The sequence below is a fragment of the Vanessa cardui genome, chromosome 2 (assembly GCF_905220365.1).
Source record: "Vanessa cardui chromosome 2, ilVanCard2.1, whole genome shotgun sequence".
NCBI classification, from domain to species: domain Eukaryota; kingdom Metazoa; phylum Arthropoda; class Insecta; order Lepidoptera; family Nymphalidae; genus Vanessa; species Vanessa cardui.
Genome location: NC_061124.1, coordinates 279561 through 295559, shown reverse-complemented (window position 1 = coordinate 295559; position 15999 = coordinate 279561). Strand labels below are relative to the sequence as shown.

Genomic DNA, 15999 nt, shown 5'->3' with positions numbered 1-15999 from the left:
TAACTCTATGTAAAAATGTGAACGTACGAGGAAGTGGAAAGTAGATGCGATGATTTATATAATATGAAGACGAAAAGAATAAAAGACATTATAAGCATTAACATAAACAATTTATTTAAATAATTTCAATAAGATGAATTATTATAATACATTACGGAATACACGTTGCTTGCCGCGAGCGTCAAATATACAGACATTCGTCATCATTACACCTTTATACAAATACACGAACATAGTAGTTCCAGTCCGTCGCTACGACCTCCCCCTACCCCCTACCTCTATACAACCTGCCTCACCCTCTTACCTTTCTCGATATATAAAACAACATTATCTGTACATAACCTTTAAATCTTATTTTTTTACATACAACAATAAAATGAAAATGTCTAAAGAAAAAATATTCTAGAAGATTTCTAACGTTTATTGTCTATAATTGAGATGAAAAAAAAATGAAGACCGATTCTATTGCACCATAATTTAAAAGAAAATAATTGAAAGGAACAAGATTCTAAGAGATAAAAGGTAAAGAATTATATTAATATAAATATAATACCAATTTTATTTTCAATTTATATAATAATAAAAATTCATTTAATCTATTCTAAAATAGTGTTACCATTAGACGACTCCTGGTATGACCTGTTTTTCTTGCGAATGACAAAAACAGATAACGATACTTTTGTTTATATATCTTCTGTTTTTAAATAATAAAATTCAACGTCCAGAACAGGGGGAACATTTCAACGAAATAAGACATTAACAGAGATAGCACTAAATTAGACAAAGTAAGACATCTAACTCGGAGTCGGAATGAGAACATAGTTGTCCTCCCTCGAACAAACCAGCGATACTAAGCGGAGGGTCTACCAGGAAGCAAAATACAAACATAAACAAAATAGGTTTCTACCCCTTCCGCTTCGCTTGGTGACGCAGGCGTGTATGGTCGCTAATACATTTACGAATGTCAACGATCCGGATAATCGTATTAATGCCAAGCGTCAACACGATTTGTTGACCTTTACAGTTAAAACATTTATTAAACATAATTTTTACAAAATTTTATTCTCACTCGATTATAATTTATTTTATTTGGATGTATAAAACATACACATTGATAATCATTTCATTGATTTTTACAATTGTATACTTTTTCTAATCATTTATTGCCTCGTAGAATTAAACGCCTGCGTTGAAACAGATTAGCAAACATTTCATAGTTAAGGTCACGACCGGGCCTCAGCACGACACAAGTAAATCGCGGTATCTAAGACTAGTATGACCATAACTTTATAAAAATAACAAATTTAAAATCTCTACTTATAAAATGTACACAAAATTCTGTTGACAAGCGAATTTGAATATCGTTAAAGTGACACGCTTTAAGTTTCGTCAAAGACGCGTGGCCGTTGATCCAAAACTTGCGTGTGCCCAATGCTCTAGTCGACCATTGTGGAGTGCGATTCAGGGTTGTTACGTACAGAATATTCGTTATAACGATTATGCTTTAAAAATTAAGATTTTGTAAATCTATAGAGGAATGTAATATGTTATAGTAACATAAAAATAACAAGTTCTAAAGCTTTGAACACATCTGCGCGACCGAACTGACGAAGGAAAGCGAAGCGATTTCGCGGTCGCTCACTGCGGATTGAGGATTGTGACGTCGCTCGTATCGTTCGCTCGCGCTGGTGTGCCGGTGTATCCTTAAGCTAATATTTAATAATTACTATAACAACCCTGTCTTTTCATATTATTTAAAGGAATATTTTCGCGAGTTCTAAATTTGAATCCATCGATATTGCTGTAGCAAATTTAAATCCCACTTCGGAAATCGTCGTTGTTGGCCGCGATCAGCGTCGGGTCGTAGATGCCGCCCTGATTTTTTTAAAGTTCGGTGATTAATATACACATATACATTGTATACACACATATTATTCAGCTAATAATCTTATAAGTGAGACATTTATGTACTTGTACCTGCCGCTAGTGACCATTCGGTACTCTATCGGCTCCCTGGATGCATGGAATTATACATATTTTCATTAAGACTTTTCAGGTAGTATATTTTCAACTAATATTTTATATAGTACTCAGTATCGGAGGGAAGCGAAAGTTTACAGACTCACGAACGTATTTTAATAAAATCGAAAGGAAGAGCGCTCGTACCTCCGTCGGCGGTGGCGTCGGGGTGGGAAGAGGGGAGTCCTCGGGGGAGGGCGGAATACATACTCGCACCGGCTCGAGCACTCGCTGAACATTACATAGGAACGGTCAGGGAGGATCAGCGGGAGGGGAGAGGGGACGGAGGCAGGCGGGGCCGGGCGGTCACCTGCGGCGCGGGCGGCGCGGGCACGAAGTACTCGGCGGGCGCGGGCGCGGGGGCAGGCGCGGGCGCGGGAGCGGGAGCGGGCGCGGCGGCGGCGGGGCGCGCGCCGGCCGGGTTCAGCACGTCCACGTACGACTTCTTGATGTCTGCGGGCCGAGGTGGAGGGTGAGGTGCGGGGTCAGTCGGGGCCGGGGTGTTACTTGTGGGCACGTGGGCACTCACGTCGTCCTTTCTGCATTTTGAAGATGTTGGACACGGGCCCGGCCGGGGGCGCGCCGAGCGCCGGCGACTGCAGCGGGGTCGAGGTGGTCCTGCAAGTGCGATGTGATCGTGTATTTTCTTTAACGCTCCGAGTAAAGTGCACCGAGTATATCAAAGCAACGATTGAAGGCTCGCCGAATTTCTTTCATCGGTACTCTACGGGTCTTCGTATTTTTAATGACTGCGTTATAGTTCTAGCTCGTTCCTATTTTTAGCATTCACGCTGCGTTTGCAAGCAAGCTAGAGCGTTAGTGAATACTAAGAAAATGAACGAGCTAGATTTAGATATTTTCAGAAAATCTATTATTTTGACAAGATCTCATAGTAAATATTTATTAATACTGAACAAAAGAATATCCTCACAGTCCCGTGGGCGGCGGCGGCGGCGGGGCGGGCGCGTCGGCGTCGGCGGCGTCCGTGTCCCGCCAGCGCTTGTGCTGCTCGTCCCACACGATCTGCGCACGCACACGCACTGAGCACGCCCGCCCGAGCACGGCCCGCCGGCGCCTCGTGCTCGGGCCGTGCTCGGGCGGACGTGTCCGATTATTTATGGCCGATATCTGTAATCTATCGCACGCCAAGACGAGCACTTACCTCTCGTTTTCGTTAAAGTTTAATAAGAAGTGCTAGAAATAATAAAAGACATAAATCGGGGACAAACTTTATTAGGTTTACAATCTATCACAATACAGCGAGCGTGTACCGCAGAAACTCTTACATATATTTGTACATACATATATAAAGTACATAAGTGTTAGTTTATAAGAACATATTAAATTTAATTACATATACTATGTGTTATAGTTATAAGTACACGTTAGGTCGATATTAATACATTGTATAAAATTTTATTGTTCAATACCTTCTCATATACTAAATGTATAATTAACTATATACCTATATGTATTAAATATGTTTTAGTAAAATACGGGAGCTATAACAATGAACAGTCCAGCCGGAGAGGGTGACTGAGGTACGAGTGTCGAGGGCTACATCACATTAGAGTGGGCATATTTAGCGAGGAGAGTGTGGGCAGACTCACGGTGGGGTTGGTGTCGTCGGGCAGGATCATCTGGTTGGGGGCCCGCAGCGACAGCTTGGTGAGGATTCCGCCGAGCCAGCCGCCGCCGCCGCCGCCGGCGCTCCCTCCCGCGCCACGCCGCTCGCCCTTGGCGCCGCCCTCGCCCTTGCTCTCCTTGCCGGTGGACTGCGGACTGTCGGAGTCCCGATCGGCCTGCTGCGATGCCAATGACAACATATACAACAACGTAAAGTTCAACGCGGACGAGTACTCGCGGTGAACAAATGATGATTTCATAAAAAATAAACTTTATCTTGTAAAGATACTATTTAGCACGCTCGAAATGTGTAATGTCAAGCAAGACTGATGGAGTAGCAAATACTCCGTTTCGTCAAGTTGGGATGGGAAGGGCGTCGGCAGCGTGACGCAGTACTCACGTCGGCGGAGGCGGGGCGCTCGTCGGCGCGCGGGGCGCGCGGCGCGCCGGGCATGGTGATGGTGGGCGCGCTGGCGCCGCCCTGCCGACACACCGCGTTAATGCTTCGGTTAGCGTTTCGCTTTATTGTGTTTTTAAATACGAGGGGAACAGCGACAGTACAAAACATTTTAGTATATCAGGGGGAATCTTGAGCGAGTATTGAGGGCAGGTTGAACTGAGCGATTCGATTTATTGTTGTGTTCGCTTGGTGCGGGCGAGGTTGTCGTTAGTTCTGAAACTATTTCGACCTCGCGCTACGTAGTGGGATCATTGTTTCTCCGAAAGATTTTTCACCGAGATGATAGCCTCGAACCGCCCGCTCGTCGGACGACGAGCCGGGTGTGGTTTCGTTCGCCGCAGTCCGGCGTGTCGGCTCGTTATCAGCTCTATGAGAAATCTTTAAGCCGTGGGTCAATAAAAAGACTATAATTTTTAGTAACCATTTATTGCCAACACTACAGGACAGTACACATACAGTTAGTGGGTGCCTCTACGACAGCAACGCAATATCGTAGACTACGTCAGCTCGTGCGGTCAAACAAGTATTAGAACAACGAACGGATAATTCAAATGCAAGAACATCGTTTCGAGCGCTCGTCGAGGAGACGCCTAGTGTATTTCAATTTTAAATTAAACAAAAATAGATCAGATCCTTCATATCACAGGACAGCAAGGTGAAGCGATATTTTGACCAGCGGAATATCGCGCAACGAATAAATATTTGTAATAAATAACGAACGAAACAAATGTAAATCTAAATGCACTAGAGCGGCGCGTCGACGTCGTACGTGCGCGGCGCGGCCACGCAGTAGCGCGCGTGCGCGTCGCGCGGCGGGCGGGCGCGCAGGGCCAGCGGCTCGTCGATGGCGAACGTGCTCGGCGCGCGCCGCGCCAGCAGCGACTCGAAGCGCCGCACGCTGCGCTCCACCGTCTCGCGCAGGCGCCCGCGCGCGCCCTCGTCCCCCCCCTCCTCCTCGGGCTCGTCGATGGGGAACGTGCCGCCGAACACGAGCGGCCGCAGCGCGCGCCGCGACGCCTCGCTGCGGGCCCACGACTCCACGGTGTTGCCGATCACGGCGCCGTAGCGGGAGCGGGGCGGGGGGCCCGGCGGCACGGCGGGGGGCCCGGCGGGCGCGCGGCGCCGCCGCAGGCCGGCCGGGGGCGGCGCGGGCTGCCCCCACAACACGCGTTAGCACACTTGCACACACATGTTATGAGCGTCACTGGCACCGGGGCGACGTTCGTGCGGAATCGCGGATTATTCTTAGCGTTTAATTCTTCGACGCGGGAGAACGGAAAAAGCCGTTTTAGTCAAAGCTCGGATCTTACGGTAAATATCGTGTGACCGGGATGAAATCAAAAAGCTTGCAACAAAACGATGGTTCTGTTATCTCGAAGGACGAAATTTAACCATAAATATTTCACTGTGGCCGAACGCAACGAAACTGACTTCAAATGTTGTAGAGATGAGCATCGCTAACGATGAAGCGAACCGCGTGTAGTTAAACGTAATGCGGAGTGGCGACTCACCTCGTTGTAGCCGTAGTGCGTGTCGGGCTGCCAGTACGGGTCCGCGTAGGACTGCGCGTGTTCCTCGTACCCGTACTGCGACTCGTAGTGCTGCTGCTGCTGCTGCTGGTGGTGCTGCTCCGGTGCGGCCTCCGGGACTGGCGGCTGCGGCTGCGGCTGAAACTGCTGATGTTGCTGCAGCTGGTCTTGCTGCTGCTGGTAGTATTGCGCAGCATAGTCGGGGGTCTCTTCGACGGGATCAGGATACTTTTGAATCGGCTGCGTCTGCTGAAGGGTCTGAAATTAATAAGTAAAGATAAACTGTCAATAGTATCGAATTATTTTATTAGAATGGAAGAATCAAATAATAACTTTTTTCATATTAATTTCGTACATGTCCATAATATATCCTACTTACATCGCCCGCTCTACAGAATAGATACTATCACTTAATGTGCAAACATGTCCTGGTAACATAAACACGAAACACCAACCTGGTCCCACTGAGCGTACTGCGGCCCGTCGGCGTAGGGCTCGGCGTAGGGCTCCGCGCAGGGCTCGGCGCGGTGCTGCGGCGTGTGCTGCTGCGACGCCTCCGCCTGCGACACGAGACAGAGCGTGAGCGGGGCGCGGCACGAGCGCGGCGCGGGGGGCGGGGTGTGGGGGCGGCACGCACCGACAGCTGTGCGGCCACGGCGTGCAGGTCGTGCAGCCAGCGCTGGTGGCGCGGCGACGCGTCGGCGCTGGCGTCGTCGGGCGCCGAGCCCGCGTCGTCGGGCGCGTCGTCGTGCAGCGCGGGGTCGTAGTACTTGAGGCGGTCGGCCAGCTGCGCCACGGCCAGCGTGAGCGCGGGCGCGCGGCGCGTGGGCCGCGTGAGCGCGCGCGCGGCGCGCTCGGCGTAGCGCAGCGCGCGCTCGCACTGGCCCGCGTCCGCCAGCCGCGTCGCCAGAACCAGCTTGTACACCGTCAGCTCGTCCAGAACGTGGTCCTGCTGCGCCGAGCTGAGCGACAGCGCGTACTCGTATATCTCGGTGGCGAATATCGCCTCGTTGGTGGCGAAGCGCGCCAGCGTGGTAGCGCGCGGGTCGGCCAGCAGCAGCGAGAGGCGCGGGGCGGAGGCGGGCGCGGCGGGGTCGCCGGGGGGCCGCAGGGGCGCCAGCGGGTGCGGGGCGAAGGGCTCGCCCGCGGACAGGTAGCAGAACTGCGCGGAGTACGTCAACCCGCGCGCGTTGAGCGTGTCGCCTGGCCGAGCATCGTTTGGCGTGTAACGGTTGCGATCGGGAGTTATCTCCAAATATAGAAGCCGGCGACGCGGGTCTCACCGAGCTGCGTCATGGTGCGGCGGTCGTGGTCGGGGCGCGCGCTGGCGTTGGCGAGCAGCATGGCGGCGTGCGGGCGCCAGTCGCCCCAGCGCGGGTCGGCCGCGCCCTGCAACGTGGCGGGTTGAATACTCGGACCGAGCGAGCCGGCAACGGCCAGAGGCGGGCGGGCACTCACGGCTAGTAGGGGCGGCGCGCGCAGCGCCAGCGCGGCGTAGAGCGAGTGCAGCGGGTCGCGGCGCGCCAGCGAGGCCACGAAGCGCGCGCTGACGGCGGCCCGCGCGCGCCGCTCGCCGTGCGCCGCCAGCTGCAGCGCGTGGCCCCACAGGCCGCAGTCCATGGCGTACTCTGCGGGACACGCGTTGGTTACGCTGGGGCGTGCTCGGCCACTCTGTAGATCATTACGAATGAGGACCCACTCCTGAGATCTCCGACTCACCCAGGGCCTCCTGCCGGTTGCCGTAGAGCAGATACTCCCGGTAGCGCTCCAGCGCCTCTTTTTCGTCGACGACGGGTTTAGCTTTTGCATCCTCTTCCGCTGCAATCGCACGAACGTTATTTATCAGAATCGTTTTTAAAACTCCGTGTCGAAATATCGGAGTAAAATTATAGACTAACGAAGTTTAATTAGTCGACAGAGTCGATTCGGACTCACCCAGCATCGAGGGCAAGTCGCACTCCCCGTCCTCCTCCCCCTCTGCCTCGACACAACCTGAAGACAACGAGCCCCCCTTCTCTGCAAAAGGAACAAGTAGGTGTGGGTCTGCCGTAGCTCAAATGACATATATTACGGAGTAATGTATTTCAATAGTCAACATTGGCAACTTATTTCAAATCAAAGCAACTTTTTTATACATTACAGCGTTTATGAATCCTCAATATTGATACACCATCAGCGTATCGGAGCAGTTTCCGGCGAGAAGGAACGTTGGAAACTCGCAAAGTTGCTCTTTTCAAATACACTAATGTACAATGCTGTTTTTTACAATAATTAGTGTCCTGTGATGGTACCCGAGCCATATTGTATTGTGACTACTTGCACTTACGCTACCCGTGAGATGTGAGGGTGAGCAGCAGTCGTACCTGTGCCCTTGTCGGAAGGGATCTTGTACTCGAACTCCTTCGTGTTCTTCATTAGCAACTCGGCAACGTCCGAACCAACGACCACCTGAAAAATTATCAAAATCGACACCTTAGTGAGGCACGCTCGGCGTTTTATAATGAACCGGTTCATTTAAATATAGAAATTTTCAAATGTGGAAATTTGTATGTATATATATTGGAAACGCAGGTGACTAAAAACTATTTAATGTTTAAGACAATTTCATGGGTTTCCGTAATAAAATATTTCCGATACAGGGACACTGGTAGTGCTTATGCTCACTCCGTTCTGTCGCAGCATCAGCGCCAGCAGGTCCCACAGCAGCGCGTAGCCGATGACGTCCCCGCCGTCGTGCTGGCGCGCACTGCGCACGCGCGACTCGCAGTACTCCACTACGCTCTTCTTGTGGGTCACACCTGGACAGGGCAGGCGGTCAGTAGGGGGCCAGCGGCGGGGTGGCGGGTCGCGGGGGCGAGGCGGCACCTCGGATCAGCGGGCCCGGGTAGGCGGCGAGCGCGGCGGCGGCGGGGTCGCGCTGCAGCAGGCGCGCCAGCGGCAGCAGCTGCAGCGGCGGCGCGCGCCCGTCCACCGGCCAGCCCGCGCTCAGCAGCACCAGCGCGCGCGCGCCCAGCACGCCCTGCGGACACGCCTCGGTCAGTGCGCCTCAGCTCTCCGCGCTCTCCGCGCTCTCCGCGCTCTCCGCGCCCTCCGCGCCGCGGCCTACCTTGACGTGCGCCGTGGAGTACTTGAAGGGCGTCATCCGCTCGGAGCGCACGGTGGACTCGTCGAGGTGCAGGTTCAGCGACATGTCCGTCGTCAGCTCCCTGCGTCGGGACACACGTCAGAATCGTTGGGCGGAGTGCACCGCGGTCTACCGCGAACCGCTAGTTTACGATCACTATGCTACAAAGTACATACAGTGGGTACGTTGCAAGCGACACAGATACGTGTATGTTAGAGCTGATGTGGAGTGCAGATGACAAAATGATAATAGTTAGTGAAACAAATAATATGTGGAGCGATACTTGTGAGCGGGAGACGTGCGCATGCGTTACCTGTCGGAGAGGTCGGTGCGCAGCGAGAGGGCGTCGCGCGCGCCCCGCGGCCCGCCGTAGTACCTGCGGCAAGCGGACTGAGTGCACGGCGCGCACGGCACGCGACGCATGCCAAGCCGTCATTACCAACCCCCCAACCCCCCAACCCACCTTACCGCAACGTCTTGTCGTCTCATTCACTGCTCTCTTTTGTTTAGGGACGTGCGAAATATTTGGTTACGGTAAAGTGGTTTGTAATGAGAGTATTAATAATTCGTATGCGAATATATTCTGAATCCAGTCAGTACTTGTAAAGTAGAGAGTCGATACTTTTTCCAGTCATACATCACATATGGGACGGACTCAAAGTATTTTCGCATTTCGAAATATAAAATGAATTTTATATTTCCATATCCATAGTGTTATTTACCCATGATGTGGCCAGTGATTGGTTATTCTTTTAATAATATGGGTTGTGAAAATGAAAGCATATTATTATTAAAACCAAATATTTACATTACAAATTTTCGTCAGAAAAAGGAGTCTTGCCACCTTCAATGCTAAATTAAAGCCGTTTCACAGTCTGGTTTAACGATTTTAGAAATCAGATGAGTGAATTTCAAAATTGCTAACCAAGTTTAAGACTCGAACACTCAAAAGCATCTCATCCATTTTAGTCCGCGACCTGGTAAACAGCTTAAAAGTACTATCATGAAAATCGTGGCGGTAGTGGTGTATAAAGTACGCATGAGAGGAAATGTTGTTTACAAATAAATTATCTTGACAACAGGACTTTAAAATTATTATTTTTGTATTCGAGCACGCTCGCACTCGAATGCGGTGAGTCGGCGCGGGAGTGGGCACGTACGTGTCTGCGGGCTTCAGCCCGTTGGCGCTGGAGCGGCCCGAGTGCACGCTGCCGCGCTCCTCCGCGCGCGCCTCGTAGCCGAGCTGGCCGTAGCCTGCGACAAACATGATGGCAACGGTGAACACGGACTCCTCTTTCCTCCCCAGCCGCGGCAAGTATCGCAGGCGCTCACCGTCCGCGTAGAGGTTGCCGTAGAGGCCGGGCGTCAGCAGCTGCTTGTAGAGGCGCATGTAGGCGGCGGGGTCGGTGCGGCGGAGGCGCTCGTAGTACTCGTAGTGGCGGCGCTGCGCCTCCAGCGCCGAGCCCCACGCGCCCGCGCCGCCCGCGCCCGCGCCCGACACTGCACAGGGCATTGCATCCAACACTCACGAGAACCGTTCACTGCTGCTCCCGCGGAGTTGATCGAATGCGATCCACATCCGTATTATGACTTAGATCCTCGACTTCGCTTAGCGCGGTAGCCCCAAAAGAGGTACATAGTTATGTTATTTTAAATTCAAGTATTTTTTTTTAAATTTTGTATTCTAAAATTTAAGAATAAGATTATATGAACAGTCAGGAGCTCTTTTATACAATAATCTCCAAATGAGTAAGCAGCAGTGAGGCGTACCTCGTTCACCATCGTAGTAGTGATGGTGGCGATGGCGGCGGCGCTCGTCGCGGGGCGCGCGGCGGCGCGGCTCGTCGGGCTCGTCGTCGGTGGCCGTGGCGTCGCGCGAGCCGGCGCGCGAGCCCGACGAGTACGTGTCGTCTGTTGCAGACAACAGCGTGTGAGCGAGTCGCTTCGATATATTTCTAGCTGCGAATTCTAGAATGTATTGAGTCATCTATTCGTATCTGCTGATAGTCCTAGTGCATTGCATGGTTGCGTTGTAAAGATTGATATTAATGATATCGGACTTCTCTTCGGTTAAAGAATGCCTTTTTGATAAAAAATAAGTTTACTACAAATTAAAAAAAAAATAAGTGTAGCGAAAAAAAGAGTATTTATATATTAAGTGAAATAAGCATAGCATGCGAAGAAGCTTAAATAAAAACAACATGAAAATAACTTAAGTCTTTTTGGAAAAAAATGTTTATCTCTCCTTAAATATGAACCAGTTACCAGTTGACGGATGTTTTTATTATTAATGGAATTAACGCATGCTCTATCGCCTCGATTGTGACAAAGCAGTTATTTTTTTCCATGCCTGGTTTGGTAAAATAACCAGGCATGGGACATGTAACATGTAGTGTAAATACATTCTGTTTATGAAAACCCCTTGTAATGTATTCCTAAAAAACCACATGACATGCATAATGCTGGCTCTTCATATTGTGAAAATTGTAACATGTCATATTTACTTTATGCTAAGTGTTTTACTTTAACTGTAGGACATCGTGTAATTAGTTTATAATTATATCGACGTTTAAGCGGATTTTTTTTAGTTTTTATATTTACTTTTAATATTAAATTTACAAAATAATGTTTTCTATATAATCTTATCAACCATTTTATTTGATGACTAGAGCAATAAAATGTTCGTGAATATATATTACATATAATGACTGCAATTTATGTTACAAATTCACATTATAATGGCCATGCGTTAAGTCCCACTGCGCGGGTGCCGGCGGCGCCGCGGCGACGCGGGCAGCGAGCGGAGGCGCCACCGGCACCCGCGCGGGCGGCGCGTGCGCTCAAACAGCATTACATACAACCACATGTACCTTTGCTTTTACTACTACCAGTTTTAGCATCGCCACTGAACGTTACGACTGCAAAATAAAATAACATGACGTAATGCGATACGAACAAGAATTTCGTAATTTTTAAACAGATTATTGCTCATTTAGCTACTGAGAAAACAAAATTTAACACCTAATACTTTCTAGAATACCAATAGCATAAAAATGGTGCAATAAATAATTAGAGGAAGAAGTTCAAAAGGACAAGAATAACATTTCCGTCAATCCTACAGATGATGTCGGCTAGAAGGTTTCGCGTCGATCGAACAGATTAGTATCTAGCGGGGAGGGGATAGCGCGTGCCGGCACTCGCCTTTTCTGCGGTCGTCGTCCCGCTCGCGGCGCAGCGAGGCGTACTTGCGCGGGTCGATGTCGCGGTAGCGGCGCTCGAAGGCGTCGCGCGGGCGCTCGCGGCGCGCGCGCTCGGCGTCGTGGCGCTCGCGCTCCAGCGTGTGGTGGCGCCGCCGCTCCTTGTCGTCCCCGCGCGGCGGCCGAGACGACGTGTACGACCCCTCCCTGTATTGTCTGCTACGAAAATTTTCGTTAAATTATCCGAAGGCTTTGGTAGTAATTTCTGACGACTGCAGCAAAGTCGTCAGAAATTACGTTTTTGAGTAGTCGAGTAAATTAGTCGAAAACTCACCTCCGATTTTTCTCTCGGTCGCTGTAGTAGTCGGTGTCCTCGGTCTCGTATCGGTGGCTTCGAGTGCTGCGTCTGTGTCGTCTGCCTTCGGGGCTGTCGTCCTTCTCTCGTCTTTCCCGATCCCAGTCCCTGTCCCTGTCGCGCCTGTCTTTGTCGGAACGCCGCTCGTCCCTGCCCGATCGCCTCTCTGATTCGCGCTCGTATTTTCTATCGCCTCGAGAGTATCGACCTCTTTCTTTATCCCTGTCTCTGTCACGATCTCTAGACTTCTGTTTCTCCCTGTCTTTTCTCGGGGATCCCTTGAAAGCTCGATCTCTCTCCGAATCCTCACCTGAGGTGGCACGATTGAGAGATTGTCTTCTCGAATTGTTAGTTGGGTAATCGGTTGCATCTGTAGCATCGTGGTTGCGATCTTTTGTCGCTTCCACCGTGTTGGCGTTGGAACCATCGTACGTTGGTTCCCTGGAAAAAGACATATCCGCCGATGAAACGACGCTCAAATCTTGCAAATTTTCGCCTTCCATTGTGATCTCTCTTTGTTGATCATCAACAGATAGACTGAAATCAGGAGACGTGGCATTGCTAGCTTCTCTTGCTCCGATTATACTCCTCGACGGATTCCTCGCAGGAGGTTCAGTATAGTCGGATCCGTCCACGTTTTGCTCGCGAATGTCGGTCGGGCCCGCATCGGGTGATATTGGATAATCATGATCAACTCCAGTAACAACTCGTTGTTCATTTGAAGAAGCAAAATTCTGAGTTTGATATTGTGGATATTCATCATTACTTGGCTCTCCGGGCACCATCCTGTCCAAGCCCACAGGTCTTCTGTCTCCTCCTCTTGTAGTTACTGTTTGCGAGTAAGTATCGGGCAATTGTTGGCCATCAGCTTGCCTGTAAGGTCGACCACTGCTGTCAGTCGGTTGCCCGTCAATTTGTCGGTCCATGTAGTCATCGGCTGCTTGATTGTAGGAATTATGAATTTCTGTCTGCTGACCAGGCACCATTCGCGCTAAGCCGGGAGGAGGCTCGTCACCAGAAATATTTAAATTCTGATTGTATTCTACCTCCTGTTGTCCCACCCCCATTCGTCTTAGCCCTGGTGGGGGGATATTACGACTAAAATCAGTATTTTCACCAAAGTCCACACTAGATAAATGGGCAGTTTGTAAATACTCATTCCTATCATTCTGTGGAGCAATTTCCAAGTTATCAGGTACCTGAGAAGGTAAAGGCATTGATCTGTAGTTTGATACCTGTGGTTGATCAGGTCTCTCTGAATTGTCAGGCGTGGTTTCCAAGTTAGCTCCAAAGTTTGCAGAGAGCCTGTCTTGCTGAACAACCTTACTAACAGCAGCTGGTGAAGTTAAGATTTGGGTCGAATTTGGGGGCGCATATGCCTGAGGCTGAGGATTAACAGGTGGCACTTTAGAAATATTTTTATGTGAAAATGGTGCAGCATTTTTGAATGGATTCTGACTCGAAGATGCTGGAAAGTTTGTTGTAGGAGGTAAAGGCATTGTTGATATAGTTGGAGGCTGGCTAGGAGGTTGCGCAGCTGATGATGATAATGATGGTGTAATGTTGGCTGCAGGTAAAGACTGAGCCGTTTGTTCAGAATTAATAGTAGATATAGATGGTGATATATTATGTGACAAGTATTGAGTAGACACAGGAGGAGGAGGGGGCATAGATGGTTGCGAAATATACTGATTTGATGCCATAGGATTTGGAGATACAGCTGGCACGGGTCCTTTCATCGGTTTAGTATCGGATACATTTTCAACATTATGGCTAGAATGTTGAACATCTAGCGATACATTTTCATGATTAGCTATATTCATGTCCTGTATAGAGTTAACTAATTCATCACAGCTTTCTCTTCTGCTATTACTTTGAATATTACCGACTAGCGAAGACTCCTCAGTGTAATGGTTGGACCATTCACTGTTTGTTACATTTTCATTAAAACTAGACTGAGAATAGTTAAAATTTGCAGTGTCAGTGTTTGGTCCTGGACTACTTTTACTAGAATTCCTAGACTGGTTCTCGCTCCTGTATGTGCCTTCCGATTGCGTATGTGGTCCATCACTAGAATCCTGGGACATTTGTGACTCAATAGACCACTGAGGTGTTAAATTTTCTAAATTAAATCGCTTTCCTAAAGCTAAATTCGGTAATGCCTCTTTAACAACTTCTTTGTCGTTTAATGTTTTTATTTCATCATGTGTGCTGTGTGCAGAAATATTACTGGCCCTCCTTTGATTGTTTGATTCAATTGCCACATTGTTTTCATGCTTAGAATTATCAATGTGTGCAGAGTTCTCTCGGTTGTCTTGATTGGGTTGAGATATAGGTTGTTGAAGATCAGTATCTTTTTTCTCTTCCATAGACCAATTCCAGCTATTCGTAGAGGCAAAGCTCTCTTCTATTACATTAGCATTATTATAAACTGGAGGCTGCAAAGCTGGTTGAGAGGGGGCAGTCTGGGTCATAGGTTTTTGATGTTTAGAAGAATCCTCCCACCCCCAATTCCAGTTATCTTCCCATCCATCAGTATTCCCTTCATTTTGTGCAAAGTTTTGTTGTTGTTGTTGCTGTTGTTGCTGTTGTTGATGCTGTTGTGGAATTTGATTTTGGTAATAATTTTGTTGGTATGAAGGCTGTGCATTATCAAAGTTTTGATTAGGATAGTGCTGATTATATTGCTGTGGCTGTTGAAAGTACTGGTTAGTGTTGTTAACAAATGGTTGCTGCTGATAAACTTGGCCATATTGCTGATTATACTGTGGTTGCTGTTGAGGCACTTGCCACATCTGCTGTTGCTGAGCAGTTGGTGGTGCACCTTGATAATTTGGATACATATTCTGTTGGTTCCCATATGCCTAGAAATAAGAACAATATGTGTTACTAAGAGTATTTTAAAAGTCAATCCACAGTCATTACAAAATTGGTAAATAGGATATTTTTAAATCGAATTAAGTTAGCAGGTTAGGAAGTAAGTTAGCATATGAAAATTAAATAACATTAAAATTTCGTTATTTATAAATCACATGACATTTTCCTATAATCAGCTAGTTATTGAACCACGTCATTGTTTACGTCTGAGTCGATATAACCTGCGCGCAACTTACCTGAGTTGCAGCGTAGGCCTGGTGCTCGGAGCTCGGCGGTGGCGCGCTGCCTTGCCGCTTCATCCACGACATGCTGCACTACCGCCGCTTACGTAACATTCGTGGAAGAACCCCTCACATATGTTAGATTGCAAACAGCTTTGTCACTATCACAAAATGAAATTAGATTGAAAACACTTTCACTCTGAAGCATATGTTTTTTACTTCATCATATATATAACTTATACTACCTGGCCTTTTGCGGAAATATTATAATTTTAACACGAGAAACTAACTGTTATATTAAATATTTCATGTATAGTTTCGTAAAAAATTGTTGACAGCAACACATCGATCGAAGGTGCCCTGTTGGCAGTGTCGCCATGCTAATTTTGTAACAAGTGTTCGGATACAGATGATTTAAATTGTTATCAATTAAAACTGACGTTTTAAGTGTAAAATAAATAAATTAAAATATAATTGAAACATTGCCGTTTTTTTACCATTCCCCTTTACACCAGACTCTTAATTTTTATGTTATACAACAAAAGTTATTTGCTGCTCTACAACAGATTAGCTATCATGTGTAAGTATAAG

General features: G+C 48.5%; 1 protein-coding gene across 9 annotated transcripts; it reads right to left on the bottom strand.

Moving 5' to 3' along the window:
* Positions 1–91: 91 nt before the first annotated feature.
* On the bottom strand, positions 92–15805 carry LOC124535750 (protein transport protein Sec16A). Of its 9 annotated transcripts, none has more exons than XM_047112076.1 (25): positions 15654–15805; positions 15424–15569; positions 12290–15174; positions 11960–12174; positions 11629–11676; positions 10529–10669; positions 10091–10258; positions 9919–10012; positions 9072–9134; positions 8741–8840; positions 8500–8653; positions 8299–8432; positions 7998–8082; positions 7570–7650; positions 7354–7452; positions 6918–7262; positions 6272–6837; positions 6090–6194; positions 5617–5892; positions 4046–4126; positions 3630–3824; positions 2951–3042; positions 2549–2637; positions 2330–2472; positions 92–1875 (listed from the first exon to the last, which is right to left on the bottom strand). In XM_047112076.1, exons 2-25 carry the CDS (start codon positions 15493–15495, stop codon positions 1813–1815), a joined length of 6294 nt encoding a protein of 2097 aa, XP_046968032.1. In that variant the 5' UTR covers positions 15496–15569; positions 15654–15805; the 3' UTR covers positions 92–1812. The 9 variants fall into 9 exon arrangements, with proteins under 9 accessions (XP_046968032.1, XP_046968058.1, XP_046968082.1 ...); XM_047112102.1 differs by adding an exon at positions 1978–2013 and having other exon boundaries at positions 15424–15798; XM_047112126.1 differs by having other exon boundaries at positions 6918–7023; positions 7093–7262; positions 15424–15798.
* Positions 15806–15999: the final 194 nt, after the last annotated feature.